The 18655-nt window shown below is 38.5% G+C and overlaps 1 protein-coding gene across 1 annotated transcript in view; it reads right to left on the reverse strand.

Moving 5' to 3' along the window:
* Smp_060010 (putative ubx domain containing protein) overlaps positions 1 to 13165 on the reverse strand; it is a gene marked incomplete at both ends in the record, with an annotated part of 21081 nt that extends 7916 nt beyond the window's left edge. The window contains 6 exons of the mRNA XM_018793890.1: positions 1164 to 1223; positions 3165 to 3421; positions 5486 to 5687; positions 10178 to 10435; positions 12853 to 13031; positions 13070 to 13165. Coding sequence (XP_018648357.1) covers positions 1164 to 1223; positions 3165 to 3421; positions 5486 to 5687; positions 10178 to 10435; positions 12853 to 13031; positions 13070 to 13165 — 1052 coding nt within the window. The remainder of the gene's footprint in view (positions 1 to 1163; positions 1224 to 3164; positions 3422 to 5485; positions 5688 to 10177; positions 10436 to 12852; positions 13032 to 13069) is intronic.
* Positions 13166 to 18655: the final 5490 nt, after the last annotated feature.

The following is an 18655-nucleotide window of genomic DNA, read 5'->3' on the forward strand; positions in this document are numbered from 1 at the left end:
GAAAACCCGGGTCCAGGGTTTTCCTGTTGACCCACCTTCACCCCCCCATCTTACCTCAGTATATATAGTGCAAGCAGTGTCGAGCCACCTAGACTGGTGGCCACATTGCAACTCGATCGATAGCATTCGATCAGCACTAAGAAGGACCTGACATGCATGAGATTGCTCACCACCCAGTGATCAATCAATTGTGATTACATTTGTATATGTTAAGCCATATAAGTCCGAAAGTATTTTAACGAAAGCATTAGTCACTAAATTCATGTACTCAAAACCGAAACAAGAATAAATAAAACGAACATTAGTCAAGTATGCTTCCCACTATGCATAGTATAGAAGTAATTAATTCAATCACAATATCAAAATCCTTAAATATGCATAGAAACCGCAAAGTGAACCGTAATGAGTTCGTTCACTTTGCCCTCTCCAGTGACCAATAGCACTCTCTTTATTAAGCTCTTCTTTTTTCAAGACGACCAATAAGCGTCTTCTACTATGATGGGCGGGAATATCTTAGAAACGTAATGATAAATATTGCACTGTCAGATTAAATAGTTCTAATCACATTTTATAAATACTTTGTTGGCTGACTAATTTTATTTCCATACGAGTTGAAATATATTCATGGAAAAAGGCCCTTGTAAAAGAAAACTACGACTGAATACAAAAGCAGATATTAGGCGTCAAGTTTATCTATTGGCCACAACTCAATCGAAAACTCGGTAACAAGAAGGTAGAAAATCAGTCTCAACGTTACATTTTCGGTGTATTTGTGTTTGGGATGAAATTCATGAATTGACAGGACACGTTTAAAACCATAAAGTGGTCAGGTAATGAAACGGGATTTAAAGAATACTGAAGGCAAAAGCCATTACCATTTGGTAAAAAACGGTTTTTACCTTAAAAAAATCAACAAATACATCAGATTCTCTTTTATCAAAACTGAAATAAATGTAACTTCTGTAAACACCACTTTCAAATGATTTTCATAGATTACTAAACTAAAGTAAACAATTTGTTCTATGGTAATAAAGTTCATAGAACATAATGAAAATGATAAAATGATATTGATAAAAAACTGTTCTTCAAGCATAAATGTTTTATAAATTTTTAAGCTACTTATAAGTCATATAACACAAAATACAAAAAAATAGCAAACTTACCTGACTATTGCTCTCCTAATATCACCAATCGTATGAAAATTGTTTAGACGGACCACAAATCTGAAACAGTAAAATATCAAGTTACAAGAACACTTTGTTTCTAAGGTGCAATTATATAAACTAGAGCTAGCTTATCGTCTCCACTCCTTGACGATGCCAACTCTAGATGTTCTGTGAGCATAGGTAGACAAAGCTAGGATGAAGTGAAACAAGAATAAAAATCGTTAGTTTATGACATTTGATGTCGAGTTACAATTTTCTGAAGTGCGATATGTTGATGGCGGTCTTATAGATCATTCAAACCAATTCTATTGAGACAATATTAGGAACACGTCATAACATAACGACTGACGATCCCGCTATATACTGTTTTGTATTCTACACAAACAAATAAAATCTACTTCCACCTTGTTCTTATTTGAGCAACATCTTTAAGTGTTCTCAGTCGGAGAAAATGATAATATTCATTTGATTCGCCCTAAAAATTACATATTTTTAACTCAGTGAACTGTCAAAGTTGTGTGGTTATACTTCATATAACATCGATCTTTTTTCTGCAGATACGCTGTCCTTAGACGCGAACTTCCATTGATTAATTCGATTGCCTTTTTGTTGACCTTCGGATAGTTCAGTGCTATGCTTATCAACTAACAAGATTAAGTGCATCAGCTAGCTTATGGTTAGCAAGCTAGAAGGAACTAAAAGTAAGGCATGAGCATCTGTGTAAAGAAAACTAATGATAAAATAAAAAGTGAACTGTTCTGCAGATATTCTTAGCGAACCATACATGTTTAGACTAGCAATTTTTACTATTGCGTTTTTATTTTATTTTATTTAAACATATGAACATTGATACAAAGAGGCACCAAATATGTATGAGCCACACAAACCATTTAATTTGTATGAAGGCTAGAATACCGTCTGGATATCCAAACCGAAACAGGTGGTTTTATAAGGGGCCACTCTCCGAGCCTCCGACCTAGATGACTAATCCACAAAGCAGTGGGGCATCGTGAGGAGATGCAGTTCCATGGTAGCCGGTGACCAACAATTGGTTCATACGCTATTTGTTTCCACAGAATCCTGGAGTCCCCTTGCACCATTTGTTTGGAATCAGGGTTTTCCAACTTCCCTAGGCGGATCCTCCGTATCCAGCAACCCGGTTAAAACGTCAAAAATTCGCTTTCCCTCCTCTCAATTTCGTAAACAACACTCCCGCCACGAGAAGACAATGAGTAGGACTTCCCTGACAGTGATTGTATACGCGTGGTCATGTGAGAGCACTTTAAGAGGGAGAGCTGACTCTCCCCAACCACGGCAGTACCAGGGCATTCATGAATCGACATGAATTGGTCTACAAATTACCGTTTGAACTGATATTTTGTAGCTTTATGGACTGCTATGTTGCCTTGGTCTGATCATACAATAAACATCTCAACAGTAGAAGTGTGCCACAGCATACTCATACCTGTAGTAAAAAACATTAGTTCAAAGAAAGGTGATTCGTATGAATTTAAAGTATAGATTAATCAAGTGGTCATTTGTTCTTTTTTCTTTCACACATAAGTCTTATATCTAGAAGAGTTATTTGTTATTTAAATCCGACAAGATATGTAATAAACGATGGATTTAGTTTATATAAACTAATTGAAATATGACAAACTTAGTATTCAATCACTTTCATAAAACTAAGTTTATTTACAAAAATCAATACCATTATACATATGAAGCATACTGTCAGATACTCAAGCGTTTGCTAATAGCTATATGTATGAAATCTGGTTTCATACATTCCAGTTCGGGGTACAGGCATCATTCATGAAAGTGTTGAAATTTGTTTACAACCAAAAAAATCAAATAATAAATGAGCAAAAAATGAGCAAAGAGTATAACTTTCAAAGATCCAATCAAAATTATTATACTAGACGTTATTAATAAGATACTAAATGTTACTAACACAATTTATTAGTATTATTATGCAGCATACAACAATTGGTTTACCTCGATCCATCAGGTAGTCGGATCTGAATTTGTGTTACCGGTTTGGTATCGTCTACTGTAACACCGGGTTCATGCTTTTCATTGACATTGACTTTAGTTGGAGCATTTGAGACTACGTGAGGAAGCGGAGAACCAAGCATATGTCCTACGCCAGAAAAAGGTTTGATCTTAGGAGCAGAAGGAGCCTTCCACTCTTCATGGTGATGATCTTCGAGCATAACATTAACCATACTTCCACCAGCAGATTTTAAAAGTTCCTACAGGTAATAGAGTTTTCCATAACCAACTAGAAAACAATATTCAGTTACACTTATGTACTTAATTAAAGAGGGATCAGAGTCTACATGTAAAGCGATCACATATTTCGATAGTGTAATAAGAATACGAAGATCATCAGAACTATGTGATATATTAGCACAATACATTTCGAACAATCTGATAACACATATACTTGTTAAGAACATTTATATATAAAAATAAAAGGTCAACTAGACTGGAAATGGGGGGTAAGAGTAGACAAGGATAATAATAATAATAATAAAAATAATGTGAAAACAACCAAAGGGACTAATTGCTTTAAATTTCTTAAAAGAAGACTCCCTGATCACATATTTAGCAAATATTATACACCTACCATTTGAAATCAGATCAAAGCCATGGTGACAAACTACTGAACAATCATCAACTTAATAATAATCAGACTGTACCCTGATAACCATATTTGGTTTACCCCAACTTTAGACTGAACAGTTACGTTAAGTTACTACAATTATTATCGTCACACGCCTACTTGATTTATTCTAACCATTGTATAGGTAAATTATTGTAATCTCCCCCATTTATTCCGTCAGCCAAATATTTGCCCCTGACCGTTATTCACGTGTAACCTTGATCGTATTTAATATAAGTGTGTATGGCAGCATCTACTTGTCAATCCGCTTCCTGTATTTCTTGAGTGACTTATAAAAGCAGAGTCACCTTAATATTCTGAGTGGGCATATTACCAAACTCCAATGCTACATGCAATTGCTGCATATTTTGTTGCTTGTCTACAGCTCAATATTAAAACACTTGAAATACATGTTCTGCAAATACCTTTATTCTTGACTTTTTACATCTTAGTTGTTATAAACGGGATATATCGACGGAATATACATTTCATTGGTATCACTATAATCCGGGCATATTGAAGTCACGCAATGGACACTAAAAAAAATCGACGCAATCAAGGAATATCTGTATATATTTGTACTTTTTTAGGTAAGAATTATTTCCAAAATGAATGACGCCAAGATTACGAACTACTAAAGTTAGAGCTTGGGAGAATAGTTGAATGACATAACTATCGTTGGCTTACGTTGTTTTGTATCCTTATATGTACGAAGTCTTAGTTATATTTCGATATATATTGAAACCTCCTCGCGTTTAAGAACACGTATTTGACAAAGGAGGACGTGTGGACGAAACAATGCAAGCTTATTTTTCGAAAACTATTGAGTTGTAAGTCAGACGCAAAGTAAAACCTGGGATATGTGTATATCGGTTCAAGTTACCATACACTATTAGCACAGTAAGACGAAATTGTTACGGCAAATCTCAAAGTAGTAAAAGTAGAATCAGTATTAATGGTAGTAGAAGAGATCAAAGAGTGAATGCACCTGCGCCATTGCGAACGATTTTGAGCCATATCGCTCAAAGTCTCTAATCACTGGTCACAATGACCGCACAGATCCCTCGACCAGGTAATCTGCACCTACCCACATGACTCAAACCAAGAGCCAACGTAGTCATGGATTGATCCCATGTTTTGGTTTCAGCCGCTCCTAGGTTTCTCCCAACCTATTCTTACATCAGCCATCAATGCGTGTTGAGGTGGTCAGTGAATGGCAGTACGTCACATAAGTCACAACCATCTTAGCCGATAAAGATTCATTACTTCATCAATTGATTTTTTATATTTACCTAGTACTCTGAGTCTAACCTCAGAATTGTTAACTTGATAGTCTCAAAATACACGAGAAATCCGTCAAAGACACATACGGTCAAATACTAGTAACCTACAAATATCTTGTTTCAGCTAAATACTGAGAGAATTTGTCCATTAATTTCATTATCAACATTTGTAGTCAACATATTAAGGAGATAAGAATACTTAAATTCTTGCCACGTTACTATGTTGTTAGTTAATGACAAAGACAGACGATCTACATTCAGATTTCTACAATCCCAATGTTGATACAAAAGTATGAAATTTCATCCAACGTTAAATAATAAACACAATAGAAGGAAAAGACGATTAATCCAAAACCAAAGACACTAACTTCAGGGATTTGACCATTCTGTATTGCATTCAAAAATTCAGAAGCATCTGGATCAGTATATGAACGTAACGGCCCACTGTCTAAACTAAAACCATCACGCCACATTTTTACAACAACGTTTTTTTCAGAGACATTGTTTGTGCTGGAACCGCTCGCAGTAGTTGCCTCGAGCTGGGGAGGAGCATTAAGATCATCACCGAGCCTGAACAAGAGAAAAACGAACACATTTGTACGCGATTATTTCATTTTTATCTTTCAAAAAGCGCTTGGGTATACAGATTAGACAATATTTAATAAACATGGACATCGTAAACTGAAGAATACAAGCGAACAGTCGCGGCAAATAGAACCAAAAAGACAATTGAGGACTAATTACCATGTACGAATTCCATGACTGAGAGTTAGAAAGCACAACTATGAAAAAAATAATCAGTCATGCATGCAGAAACTAGGACCTAGGGAAATATGTACCAGTCTAATTTTCTACACCTACTATCACCACACAGAGAGAAAAGTAATAAAACGAAAGGTCAATAAATGAAAATGATAGTATTTGCAGTAGTGGGACACTAAACACAAGAGATGTAGTTCAAAAGGGACTAATGGGATAGAAGAATGAAGTATACAAAGTAACACTGAGGACGAACTTTAGAAAACGAATAACAAATACAGTTGTCTCGGCGTTAACTAATATAAACCCTATCACTTAATGTCCAGCGATAGATTACGAATATCACTGGGCTCTTCACCAGAAAGCTAACATTTCTCAACATAACATAAAACAAAAGGCAGTGACCTCATGGGCTGATAACATCTATTAATTAACACTTTATTGAATTGTTCCCACCTAGAAATGTCAGAAGCAACAAGAACTTCAGAATAATACTAAAGCCATATCAACAAATACGACAGAATCTGTCAACGAGTATGCAATGAATAGATATCTCAATTTCGAAAACCGCAAAAGTCATGAACCTAGAGTCACTAAAAAGGATTAATAAACATAACCCTTCGATATGGTCACAATAAATTTATTCAGCTACAGATTTCCGAGATCAGTAGATGGCCGTTAAATATTGTTTTAACGTTAATTAGATCAGCAAGATTGATAATAATTTCAATGTAGGTAAAAGACTGGCTTTTCATTGTATTAAAAGTGTATGCAAGAATAAATTAAGATGGCTTTTAAGTAGAAGTTATATTAATTTCGGACCACATGAGAAAATTTCACCATCACTTATCTGAATTGCAGTTTTTGTGTTTTATTTATTTATTTAAACACAAACAGTTACAAATGATACCGAAATATACATATGCACACGATAAAAATGACGATGTGGAATTCGTAGGACATATCCAAGCCATCGAAGTTGGTGTTTCAAGGTAACACCAATTGAACACGATGCCGAACCTCTGCATTAGTAACATGATTTCGCCACTAGATGTCAGCGATACTTCTGAGACGACGACGATCAGATACAGAGAATCGTCTAATATCCTCAACCCGAAAAGGCCAGTATTCACATACATAGCTTAAAACCGCTTTCAACGATGCGTCGAAGATCAGATCTTTCAAAACAAGACTATCATCATGAAAGCGCCAATGATGGGCAAGATTGACAAAAGCCGCTCTGGACTTCACTATATGTGAATTGATCTCATCATTCAAGTCTCTATCGGCACTTACAAAGCAATCCAGACATATGAACTTCTCGACTACTTCTGTCTGCAGGTTTAGGGTAATACAACTCCATTAGAAGTATTTTGCACCTGAAAGGTACAAAACACATGGCATACTTATGGACACTGATTAGAAATGATTAGGTATGGGTTATATGACTTGTGTATTATTGCACAGTAAGACAACGTCGACCTCACACTACAGGTCGGAAAATCTTTCTGTTCATCGAACAACTTTGTCCGTCGTTCAAGATGTTGGTTGATGTTATTGGTTGGCATTCCGTTAGCTTCATAGATTGTTTCACTCACACAAGACTCCTTGCTGCCAGTGACTCAGATGAGTCGAGAGAGCTTCCAGCAGTTACCAGATGCAGTTGCTGTTTCACAATCGTTAGCACACTCCAACCTCCAGGCTTCTTGGTCCTTACGCAAGCTTTGTATAGTTCAATTGCGTAACAATATACGGTTATCGCTGGGTTCACAGTTACCCGGAGTAAGCCAATGTGTCTCAACGAGTTTTAAGGGTCCTGTAGAAACCCGAAGGTTATAAGCGGAACGTTTCACGTATCCGCGAGCGACTTTACCCTCCATTTTCATGGCGTGGTGCAAATGTAATCAGTGCTCATCTGTACTTGTCGGTGGGTCGATAGCTAGCCCATAACTTGGGTTGGCTTGATATTTAGTTGCAACAGAATCTACAGTCAGTTTGCTTACATCGACCCGTTTAGAACGATGAATTTGCTGGCCATTGAAACAAGATAAGATTAGCGCAAACAAGAGCATGATCAGAATCCAGAAAAGTACTCCAAAAGGAGCGGTAATTAATCAAGTCAACCAAACGACTCTTCTCTGAGCCTAGATGCCTGACATCCACATTCAAGTCTCCGGCTAGCACTACAATATCTTTCGAACGCACTTTCTGTATAAGGACACTTGACCAATGGTAAAACTTATCCTTGATCGCATCGGGCTACAATCTGTCAGAGCGTAGGCGAAGATAACGAAAAGACATCGTTTTTCACACCGATTTAATCTCACTTTGATTGAGTTTCCCAATCCAATACCATATAACCGACTGTTAATAGGGATCTAATGTATTAGTGCTGCCTCAGCCTTAGCGCTTAGTGCGACACCAACGCCAGCAAAACCAAAGGAAGATGCCACAGGATCCCCAGATAAACACACGTGAGACAAGCTTTTCGAAGCGACAGATGGAGAGCGAATTTGTAGTACTTTACTAGATTCTTGAATGCTGGTCTCGGACAGACAATAGACATCGACGTTGAGATCTTCTAAAGACATAGTCAACCCTATCTGTAGTTCGACCTGCATTAGTGTGGGAACGTTGAAGGAACTCATTTTAAATAGTATACATGGTTCCCGAAAGGTGGGTTCAAAGTTCATCCAGTCACTGACTTGATATCGTTTAGATAAAACAACATTCCCAATATAGGCGAGCTGCTGTATGAGTTGAAAAATAAATGAATACACAAATTGGAAATAGAAAGGAACAGATGAGTCACGCAATATAAAAGAAGGACGAATGTTACCGAGGAGTTATGAGTATAATTTATGAGAATGAGGATTGGCGAAACTGTAATTTATTCTAGTTGAAGTTATTATTATATTTGTGTCCTGCTTCAGTCTGGGCACCTGGGCAGTATCACAGCCCTCACACAAATCAAATGAGATTTGTGAGGCGCATATTTATCTGGTGCTTCCTCGTACCAATATTTATGTGTTTAAATAAAATAAAAAATTATATTTGTGTGAGGGTCGGGATACTACCCAAGCGCCCAAATTGAAACAGGTGGCATTTCAAAGGACCACTCACTGAACCTTTCACCTAAAGATCTAATCCACAAGGCAGTAAAGTAACGTTAGGAAATCCGTTCTCATGTTGGCGGATGATTAAAAACAGGTTCAAACGCCATTGGTTTCATCAGGAAACTAGATCAAATGCGCACCATTGGTTTGGAATTGGGTTTCCCAAATTCGTTAGGTGAAACTTTCATACCCATTAATGCGGTTCAAGCCCAAGATATTCGCCTCCAATCCTCTTTATTTTGTAAAACAGCACCCCGGCAGCGAGAAGGCAGTGAGTAGGACTTCCTAGACAGTGGCATATGAGAGGATTTCGAGAAGGGAGAGCGAATTTTCCCCACCGTCAAACTTACTAGGGAATTCGGGGACCGATTCTGTGTTACCCTTATTTGATCTCAACATTGCTAGACGTATTCTCCATAAATGTGCTCTTTCGTCAAACTGTAATGATGAGTAAAAAATATTATGAATCTTCGAGTAAGATTATTATTATTTAAGTGGGGTTATCGATTCTTAGTTGACAACCAGATAACTTTTAAATTGATCTCATGCATCATGTGTAGTCTTAATAAACAACAGTTTTTACATAAGGAAACCAAAGGTAGCCGGTAACTTATTCAGTTCCCTTTGCAATCAAGTAAGTTTATGATCATCCCAGTGTAGGAGCTAATGACATTGGTCAACTGTCTTACCATCCTTATAATTGGAGATGAAGCGATATGGTTGTCCACACTGTGGTAAATGGGAAGCATTTTGAGCCCTGGTCGAATACCTTTGTCATGCTTTTAGACCAGTGATTCACAATTTACTTTATTCACGCTTATTTGAAAAGCATCGAATAAACATACACTAGATTGCTGTAAGGATTTGGAGTTTACCGTTGTTAATATTGCACATTGAATCGACCATTCTTTATAAGTTTAAATCCTACTAAAACAGATGACTCAATGTTACCTTATTTCATTTGTTGATTTTAAGTTTTGATATAAACTAGTAATACAGCGCACGACGCGTAGCATGTCACATTTCAGACTCATCGTTAAAAATAACAATACTGTGGTGCAGGTACAGACACAGTATGAAATGACAATGAGCCACAATAAGTGAAGAAATTAAGAAAATCTAACACCAGAAGAAAATTAATTGACGATGATATTGCGTATAATTTTCATCCGAAATTTTTCTTACTTGTAGCCAGTTCCACTAAAAGGCAATTGCTTTTTCGATTTACTTTTGTATTCATTGTATTCGTGTGTATCCAACACTTCTGCTCCTTTACCTTTAGCAGCTTGAAAAAGATTACGGATGAAAACGTCGGGAGTTTGGGAAGGGTCATGAATTTTTTTATTATCCCCACGTCTTGGAGGACCAAGGACTTGTTGACCACCACCTCCAGTCTCTGAACCGCCAACGTAAAATGCCTGTCCCTTATCAGATTCATCATCACTAATCAAAGAAAAATGGAATATCGGTATTATTACGAAATTATTTTCAGGTTTGAAAAATGAAAACGATTAATACGAAACCCGCCGACAATCTGTGCTGTAAAAGGTTGATAGTGAATGAGTCCGCAAACTAGTGGAATGGAGTTTGACTACGGGACAAAGTGGTAAGCAAACATGTGTCATATGACTAACACTCAGGATTGCTGCATTCATAATAATCAGTAAAAATAACTTAGTGGACCCCAGAAGAAAGCTTGTTTATTTGATGACATAGGTTAAATATCCTTGGCAAATAAAGGTTAACTGAAACGAATTAATAACCATTTTACAGACTTATTTGGTTAGTATACTAGAAGACCTATCTAGTTTTATGAAAAGGCCGAAACATTCATGCCACCAAGTAGAACTTTATAAACAAAGTAGCAAAGTGGAACTGTAATTGGCCCATCCCTTCAATTTAATGATACTATTAGTAAAATCAAAGAATGTGGTACAACTTATTTAATCTCTCTACAGTCTTTAACTACTAAACTTTAATATCATAGGACAATTAAGGAGCATTTCCAAGTGAGAGCAGAAGTAAAACAATTTTCATGAGCGAAAATTAATAGGTGACTTCAAATACATTTTAAAGTTGACTATCAAAAATGAAGAAAAGAAGCGCCGACTTAGATTTATGCTTCAAAACACGAAACAAGAAAAAGAAGTTAACAAACAAGCTTAGTAAAAATAACAATGAAAGCTAAGCAGTACGAATAAACATATGTTTTGCTGGCGTTGGTGTCGCACTAAGCGCTAAGGCTGAGGCAGCACTAATACATTAGATCCCTATTAACAGTCGGTTATATGGTATTGGATTGGGAAACTCAATCAAAGTGAGATTAAATCGGTGTGAAAAACGATGTCTTTTCGTTATCTTCGCCTACGCTCTGACAGATTGTAGCCCGATGCGATCAAGGATAAGTTTTACCATTGGTCAAGTGTCCTTATACAGAAAGTGCGTTCGAAAGATATTGTAGTGCTAGCCGGAGACTTGAATGTGGATGTCAGGCATCTAGGCTCAGAGAAGAGTCGTTTGGTTGACTTGATTAATTACCGCTCCTTTTGGAGTACTTTTCTGGATTCTGATCATGCTCTTGTTTGCGCTAATCTTATCTTGTTTCAATGGCCAGCAAATTCATCGTTCTAAACGGGTCGATGTAAGCAAACTGACTGTAGATTCTGTTGCAACTAAATATCAAGCCAACCCAAGTTATGGGCTAGCTATCGACCCACCGACAAGTACAGATGAGCACTGATTACATTTGCACCACGCCATGAAAATGGAGGGTAAAGTCGCTCGCGGATACGTGAAACGTTCCGCTTATAACCTTCGGGTTTCTACAGGACCCTTAAAACTCGTTGAGACACATTGGCTTACTCCGGGTAACTGTGAACCCAGCGATAACCGTATATTGTTACGCAATTGAACTATACAAAGCTTGCGTAAGGACCAAGAAGCCTGGAGGTTGGAGTGTGCTAACGATTGTGAAACAGCAACTGCATCTGGTAACTGCTGGAAGCTCTCTCGACTCATCTGAGTCACTGGCAGCAAGGAGTCTTGTGTGAGTGAAACAATCTATGAAGCTAACGGAATGCCAACCAATAACATCAACCAACATCTTGAACGACGGACAAAGTTGTTCGAGGAACAGTTCAACTGGTCTGCTACCCCGGGGACATCGTTCAGATTATCCTGTCGTTCATGGTCAGTAACAACTGATCCACCTGACGAGGTGGAATCCACAAGCAATTCCACAAATTACCAGACCCAGATGACTGTCGCCAAGCCCTTTTCAAAGATGGTGACAACCTGATTACGGGACTGAGTTGTTTACAAATTTCTCTCAATTAGCGCATACGTATTTGGTGCGTGTTTGTCCCAATGTTTGTGTTGAATAAGGTAATTAAGATGAAAGGAATTAATGAGAAGTAAACTCCAATTGATGAAAACTGTGATTATGTAAAATTATAAGTGTTAAGAGTTAGTAACCAAAATCTACAGGTCTTTGAAAACAGCGATTTGATTGAGATACCACTCAGGCCAATGAATCCAGGTATGTTCACCAAAGTAATCTGATACATAAGCCCCACACTTTTGCCCCTTTGTATTTTAACGGTACAAAGTATGTTGTTGGTGAGACAGGAATAGATTAAGCGTTCAAAAACATTGTGAGAAAAACGATTCGATACTAGATTAGGGATTACATACCACTTCGAAACTAGAAGAAACAAAGTATTGACTCTGAAACGACAGGTTTATATACTTGAATGCCACTATTAACATGTGTTTGGCAAAGGTTTTCACTACTACTACTGATATATGCAAACATGTTCGTTTAAATTTACCACAACAAATAGGACCACATATAGTCTTACCTGTCATTTTCCAATGTACTCAGAGTTGCTATTTTGGGCTTGCTGTATGGTGGTTTATTAAATGTGGAAAGTGGAGGCTCATTGTTGCTCTTACTCGGTGGTTGAATAGCTTGATCAAAATGAGAACCATCGCTTGAATGAACAGCATCCTCTGAATCAAAATACGCCTTAACTGCCTCCTAAAACAAAGGGTTGGTTCAAACTCCGCGATTCTTACGTCACAATTCCAATCAAAAGCTTCCAGAAAATGTCTAGCTTCTATTTCAGACGTCCCAGTAATACTGCAAAAATTTTCGATAACAGAAGGGTCCATCTGAATGAAAAAGTTATGACGGATTACAGGCAAAGTAAATGTGTAAATTAAATAAAAAGAAGACCAAACAAATTAGTAACTTTGTATACTCAGTAACACAGGCAATAAATATACCTACTCAATCACTCCTAACTGTTACGCACCTTTTAAATCTTAGTGAGCCTACGGTATGTCTCAAATGTCCAATATCTCCCAGACGAAACTGGTTGAGATAGCCATAAGTGAAGTAAGAGTAGTTAAAATTGTCACGCCTAGATATCTACTGATAACATTTTCTTGGTATTTCAGAATGTGGATGTGTGCCCTGGATAGATCTATCTGACTGAACAATCTGTTGGTTGGTGAGAGCATAACCGCCTAACTCCAGTAGGCCCCTGATCATTCGACACAGATCATCTACGTTGTGGTTCTGTACTGATGAATCCAGCGTGATATTTGTCAGTTTACGCAGTTTCGTGAATCTTCTGTAGATTGAAAACGACATCGTCGCCTCGATCCCAAAACAAACTGGGTTTCTCACCAGTATCATTGTTCGGTCCATATTGATACCCTTGGTTTCTTTCATTCACTTCAATGTTCTTCGGTTTACTTATAGTACAAACATGAAGCACGCCCTACTTACGATTTTGTAGAGATAACTTTGTAGCAGTGAAAATTAATCACATAACAAACAATTTTGTGAGTCTTCGATAATGATGCTGACCTCGTTAGTTTTACTGGACACACTTATCTGAAGGCTCTCGATCAGTCATCCACACCGGATTACGGGTGTACTTACCGTACTACGCATCCCTGCTTAAACGAAACGCTTCTCGGAAAATCGGTAGCCTTTAAAATATATCTTCGAATCTCTTCATTTCTGGTTTCTCATTTGACTGGGTTGGTATATTCCGATTATAAAGGTATTACTTGTAAAGGCGTAGTCAAACTCTTAATACCTGTGGCACCTTTAGTGATGAGAGTGGTTTAATCTAGCACAGCTATTCGTAAACTGTGAGTCTGCTCTTTGTTGGAACATTGCATATCATTTTTAAATTTCTATTTTTACAGATTGTGATACTGTTCTCATGTGTTCGGATGTTTCTTTTCTCATTCATCGCTATGTTATATCTTTGTGATAGAACAGGCACCTAAGTTATTTAGGATTAAACCTCTTTCACGTCCAACACTTCAGCTATGCGCCATTCTGGCCTGACAATATAGAAACCCGGTTCTGCTACGCAAAAGCTGACTTCCACGACCACGGAGTGACAGACCCATGTGCACAAATTTTCACAGTTGTGAAAGCATTATCACGTCACTTCGAAACGCATTGCACACCTAGTATGTTCTCCAGTGATGTTTTGGGACCTTACAACACTTTGAAGAAGGCTGTGCTTTAACTTGAAGACCTATCCGACCGACAAAGTTTAGATCGACTCTTCCACAACACTGAATCGTAACAGAAGTGTTGCCATGTATGCGTGACGCCATCGGTCATCAGACCTTTGATGAGATCCTTCTTAGACAGCTCTTCTCGTATATGCTTCCCTAAAAGGTGCAGACAGTCCTTGTCTCATTACAAAATAACGTCGTGGTCGAACTGGCTGAATCTTCCGACTGGATTCCGGAGATCACCAGAACCCTCAACGCTGAGGTTTATTCTGCCGAAGAAATTTCTCAAAGGACACAAAACGGCGTCGCAGACCATAGTCACACTCTGACACATTATGTCGATATTCATCGTAATCGTATACGCTCTAAAACTCCTCTAAGAAGCTCGTCACGATGAAGATCTGTGTCTGGACCACGGGCGGCAGATGATCTTGATTGGTGCTAGCACTACAATAAATATGGTAAGTCCCACATCTTCCCAAACTTCAAACTATCTGACACTAAAAACCCTTAGAGAAACTTCCCCGCCGGCACCCGTTTACGACAACGTAACTTCCTTTTCTGGTTGTGGATTATCCGCAGTCACAGTAAGGCACACAATCGACCCTTTCTATAAACCGGCACCCCGATAGGTACCCGAACTATACCAAACGCATCTGAAACTATCCTATTTTACCAGCAGTGTTAGGCACCACATCACGACTACAGGACTACCTGTATTTTCGGAAGCGCGTCGGCTAGCTCTGAGGTTGTCTAAAAACGAATTCGGCCACATGATTAGCTTAAAAATTAGCCGGCCATCGAACGGCCGATGGGCATACCCCTTGTACATGGTTCTTAAAAACGACATCAATGATTGGCATCCAACTGGTGACTATCGGCGACTGGATGTGAAAACCATTCCCGATCATTACACATTGCCTCACATTCACTAATTGACGGCCAACCTAAAAGGTACAACTGCTTTTTTTAGAAAACCGATTTAGTTAAGGCGTGCAACCGAGGTTCCATGGCTGCAGACGACAAACCTACCATCACCCCATTCGGACTCTACGAATTCTTACGCATGCTATTCGGTTTCAGAAATGATGCACATATTTTCAAGAGATTCAATTATGACCTCTTTAGAGCCATCAACTTTGCACACATATATGTAGATGACTGCTTGATCGCAAGCCGGGCAGAGAATCTCATCTCCACCATCTAGACCTTGTTCTCGAACAACCTCATAAACACGGCATTACTGTATACATTCAGAATTGTCAAATCTGAACCGAGTCCCTAGATTTTCTCGGACACACTATTGATTCTCAAGGTATCTCACCCCTGAAAAGCAAAGTAGCAGCCATTCTGGACTATCCAGAACCAACCACAACTAAACATTTATGCACGTTAAACGGCCTGGTGAGTTTCTATCGATGGTTTATACCGAAATGAGCGTTTCTTATGAGACCTTCAACCGACCAAGTTGGAAACTCATCTAAATTTGGTGATAACGCGAATAAAGCATTATCCACAAGAAACCATCAACCTCATCACGGAACGATTTGTTGGCCTGATATGAAGGAAAACATGAGAGAAAGTGCACGTTCCTGTGTGAGCTGCCAGAAACCCAAGGTGAATAGACATAACGAAAAATCCTCAGGCTCTTTCACAACTAGTTTCAGACATGTTCGTCCAGATTTGGTAAGAACATTGCCAGATTCAAATGGATACTCTCACCTCCCAATGTGTGTGTCGTTTCACACGATGGCCTGGAGCAGAACTCATCAGGGACTTTACTGTTAAAACAGTCGCTCGCGCCTTCGTCGAACAGCTTCGGCTGCCCTTCAACTATCACTACAAACCGTGAACGCCAGTTTGAATCTGAACTTTTCCGTTATCTTATTTCACTACTAGGAATCACAAGATTCTGAAAAACAGTCTACCACCCATCAGCAATCCGGTCGATGGAACAATTTCATAAACATTTGAAAGCTTCACTCTCATCTGATAACGTTTCACAGTGGACCAGCGTCCTTCCATTAGTTTTACTTGGTATTCATAAAGCAATCAGAGCTGAAGTTGGACACATTGACTGTACGACACTCCAAATCCCAGTAGAGTTTGTGGATCCTTCATCTTCAATAAATATGGATATAGACTCTTACACGAGCTGGTCTACAAACCCCATGAGTTCAGTTAAATCTGTTTCCACTCGACCACAGTCAACTGATGTTTTAGTTCAACATGACTTACGACATGGTACACAGATTTGTACGTCGCAGTCATTATAATGACCACTCGAAATACCAAACGAAGGACACTTCAAAGTCCTTCATCGTAAAACTAAATGCGACATCATCGGTAAGAAAGGAATTGAAGATAATATCAACATTCACTGTCTCAAAGCTACATACATGGAAGTAGACACTTATAAAGCTGATTTGCCTCCGGTACAAAAGGAAGATGTGTTTATCATATTTTGTCATTATCAAGGTCACCTTTTAAACATATGCTTGCCGCTTGAGCCCATTTTCGAATTTCAGACCTCACTAGGGTTGAACACATCGAGGTGAACATATTTTTATCTTATTTAGTAAGTCTGCACTTTTGACATCCATTTGATTTTGAACATATAAGCTGCAACCGCACGGGATTGATCTATGGTTTTAGGGTCACGACTCACCACTAGCCACAGAACAAGGACTGAAGCGCCTTGTTCAAACATGTATCAGCCCCTTCAGTGAACACTTTTAAGGAGAAGGCAGACCTTCATTTAAAAACAAACTATCAGGATTAACATAAGTCCACCAACCTACTATCTTTATAACTGAAGACTGATAAGGTGCAGCAGAGTATACTCGAGCTGGGCTGGGAAAATCCGCGAACTTCGAGACCTCTGATAGGAAAGCTCGGAGATCAAGTCCGTCGCATTTTATACTTTGCAAATGAGGTCACCTTGTGAGCACTATTGACTTTTCTGTGATCGCCAAAACTCATGTAGTGGGATTGGTTTATCTATTCTTGTTGGCTTCACTCAAGTTACCTTAGTTCGTTATAGTCTGCTGTTTCGACGGATGATTATGTGGTGTGGGGTCGATAATGAACAAGAACATTTCCGAAAATTTGCATTGCTCTTATAATTTTACTCAAGTATTGAGACTTGCGGTTTTTGTAAAAATCCTCGTATCATTTTTCAGTATCGTTAGTTTGTACAAGTCATAGAAGTCTAATCCTGCATCTGGTATATTGATCGTCCCTAACTCCTCCAGTGCGTTGTATAACTGAGCTTCAGTGTGTAGTTAAGTTGTTAATACTCTTTTATGCTGATGACGTCAAAATCAGGTGAAATATGCGCTTCAGGTCGACCTAGAAATTTTAACTAACTGGTCTAAACCGTGGTTAGTGTTTATGAGTGCGGTCATGCACATTACACATGCAAAGGCGAACAACTATAGCACTGAGGAAGTGTCTTCCCTATTACGTCTATCTTATAATGTTCTATGGCTTATGGTGAGTCGTGACCCTAAAACCATAGATCAATCCCGTGCGGTTGCAGCTTATATGTTCAAAATCAAATGGATGTCAAAAGTGCAGACTTACTAAATAAGATAAAAATATGTTCACCTCGATGTGTTCAACCTTAGTGAGGTCTGAAATTCGAAAATGGGCTCAAGCGGCAAGCATATGTTTAAAAGGTGACCTATATAATGGCAAGAGGTAGCAACGATCTCACAGTCATCAAGGGCTTGACCACGCTGTTATCCACTACAAGTTTATAGTTGAGGATTTCAGACTCAGTCAAGCTAGAAGTCTGAATTAAAGGAGCTCAAAGATGTGAATGAAGATAGTCGATGTGTCAAGAACCATGTGACATACGCTGACTAGTCGTTGCCGAGGGTCGCCTATCGGATGGCAGTTTGATGTCGATATCTGAGCAAGCACCTTGAGGTTACGACTGTTGTTCTAATTTGACAATTAGAGGCCAGTAGTACCTTCTATATTCGATCGTTCCCGGCCAAAGGAAATCAGAAGTCAGACGAGAAGAGGTAGGAAAGATATATTTGATACGTTATCAATATATCGAGGAACCTCTATTCTAAGCTGGCTAATGAACGTAGGAGCAGTGTCCCA

The sequence above is a fragment of the Schistosoma mansoni genome, chromosome 1 (assembly GCF_000237925.1).
Source record: "Schistosoma mansoni strain Puerto Rico chromosome 1, complete genome".
NCBI lineage: Eukaryota > Metazoa > Platyhelminthes > Trematoda > Strigeidida > Schistosomatidae > Schistosoma > Schistosoma mansoni.